The sequence below is a fragment of the Condylura cristata genome, unplaced genomic scaffold, assembly GCF_000260355.1.
Source record: "Condylura cristata isolate star-nosed mole 26May11 unplaced genomic scaffold, ConCri1.0 scaffold00042, whole genome shotgun sequence".
In the NCBI taxonomy this organism is placed as follows: domain Eukaryota; kingdom Metazoa; phylum Chordata; class Mammalia; order Eulipotyphla; family Talpidae; genus Condylura; species Condylura cristata.
The window spans coordinates 4149939-4151772 of record NW_004567143.1 but is presented as its reverse complement, the minus strand read 5'-3'; the positions used below and the strand labels follow the sequence as shown (position 1 = coordinate 4151772).

The 1834-nt window shown below is 58.0% G+C and overlaps 1 protein-coding gene across 1 annotated transcript in view; it reads right to left on the bottom strand.

Moving 5' to 3' along the window:
* Positions 1-1834, bottom strand: part of LOC101634960 — a 62803-nt gene that overhangs the window by 3944 nt on the left and 57025 nt on the right. The window contains exon 7 of the mRNA XM_012733856.1: positions 88-373. Within this exon, the coding sequence (XP_012589310.1) occupies positions 88-373 (286 nt within the window). The remainder of the gene's footprint in view (positions 1-87; positions 374-1834) is intronic.

Here is a 1834-nt window from a genome sequence, read left to right as displayed (position 1 = left end):
AGTGGCGGCCCCCCAGCTCCCCACTCCCGCACCAGGGCCCTGAGGCTCTGGTTGTCCGTGAGGGCCACTACTCCTGCAGGGACCTGCCCCCGGGTCCTCCTTGCGGGGGAACAGGGCCACCACGTGCTCACGGCTCCGCCCAAGACCTCGCGCTCCCACAGCTCCTCGGTGAAGCGGCCGAGCTGGGTGACCGGCAGCAGGCTGGGGCGAGAGCAGGTAGCAGTCCCCCGTGTCCTGGACTGGCTCCCTGGTCAGGGCCTTTGTCTCATGGACGGGGGCCGTGCCGACCACCAGGAGGCTCCTCCCGCCCCAGCTGCGGTCTCCCTCTGCAGCTCCGGGTCTCATGCTGGGCCCCCGGCGGGACTCGAACACCCTCCGGGGCCGCGGTGAGTCCCTGCGTGAGTTCACTGGGCTCCTCAGCGGCCAGGGCTTGTTTCCTGCTGTGCTGTGCTGCCCCCTCCTTCCCTCAAGGACCTGGAGGTTTTGTGGCAGAAGTGGGGACCCCAGCTCCCAGGGAGGGCTCCCCTTTTCAGCTGGGAGCAGACGAGGAAAGGGAAATCACTGTCACACCGCTCAGCTCCAGATCCTCCCCTGGGAGCGAAGTTTCTTTTCCGGTTTCCCACAGGCCTGAGGCAGGGAGGCGCAGGGGTGAGGGTGAGCGAAGGCACGAGGCGGCCGCTTCTCATCTTCAGGTTAGTCACTGGGCGCGGCCGCTGTGGCTCAGGTGAGGCCCAGGGAGGTGTAAGGAGCCTGCCACGCCTCTGATGCCCGGGTTCCTGCGGCGCTGAGGCTGCCCTGCCTGCAGCCTATGTCCATATCTGCCCTTCTGAAGTCCTGCCAGGTCTTTCGGGAATAAAAAAGGAAACTAAGTTGGCGACGTGTGAGTGCACGTCAAACTGAGACACCTGGGCTGAGTTTCTCTCAGAGCCATTTCCTTTGCTCGACTGCTCACTACGTTTTTCCCCAAACTTCTCTGTCAGCGGGCAGGAGTTGGGCTTTGCGTTTCCCTCTCTAAGGACGGCAAACGAACTTTTTAAAGCAAACCAGCTGAAGACCTCCTTTCAGGTTGAAAAAGCATGAAGTAAAGCGTTCTCCCGGGGCTGAGGAGCGGCCGAGCGCCCAACAACTGCCTCCACCTGTGGCACTCCGTGCACTTCTGGTGTTGAAGTCACCTGTCCTGCAGCTTAGTGTGATTTTGTGACACTTTCTGACACAGCTTTCCCAGTACGGGAGTGAGTTCTTCTACCCACACCCCTGAATCTGACTCTATAAAACGCTTGCCTGCGGTCTGGAAAGCCTTCCCCCAAGACAGAAGAGAAGGGTGCGAATTACTACAGAGTGAGCGAGCGTTGGCCTTGACCTTGAGGGTAGCCCCGCCTCACGGAGACAGCACCCACAGGAAACTGCCAGTCGGACTCCAGTCCTCAGGGTAAATCACACCCAGTCCTCACAGCTAGGATCGGTGGGCCCCATAAGTTGTTACCCACAGAGTAACTGGGAGGGGTCCCCTGTGCTTTATGTGTCACTCATTACCTTCACTCAAAGGAAAAGCAGCTTCTCGTATCTATATGGCTGCAGCTTTGAGCTGGGAGCCCTGCAAGGAGGCTCCTCCCTTCCCGCAGAGGCTGGGAGAAGAGTTAATATTTCAAGGAGCTGCCTCTCAGCTCCTTGCTTCTACGTCCTTAACCACGTCACCTCTGAGGAAAGACTTTTCTTATGTTTCTCTCAATCTATGTGATTTTTATTTCTTTTTCTTGTCTTGTTTCACTGGCAGGATGTTCATTGTGGTGCTGAATTGAGGGGTGAGGAAACAATTAAGTAATTTAAATTACTT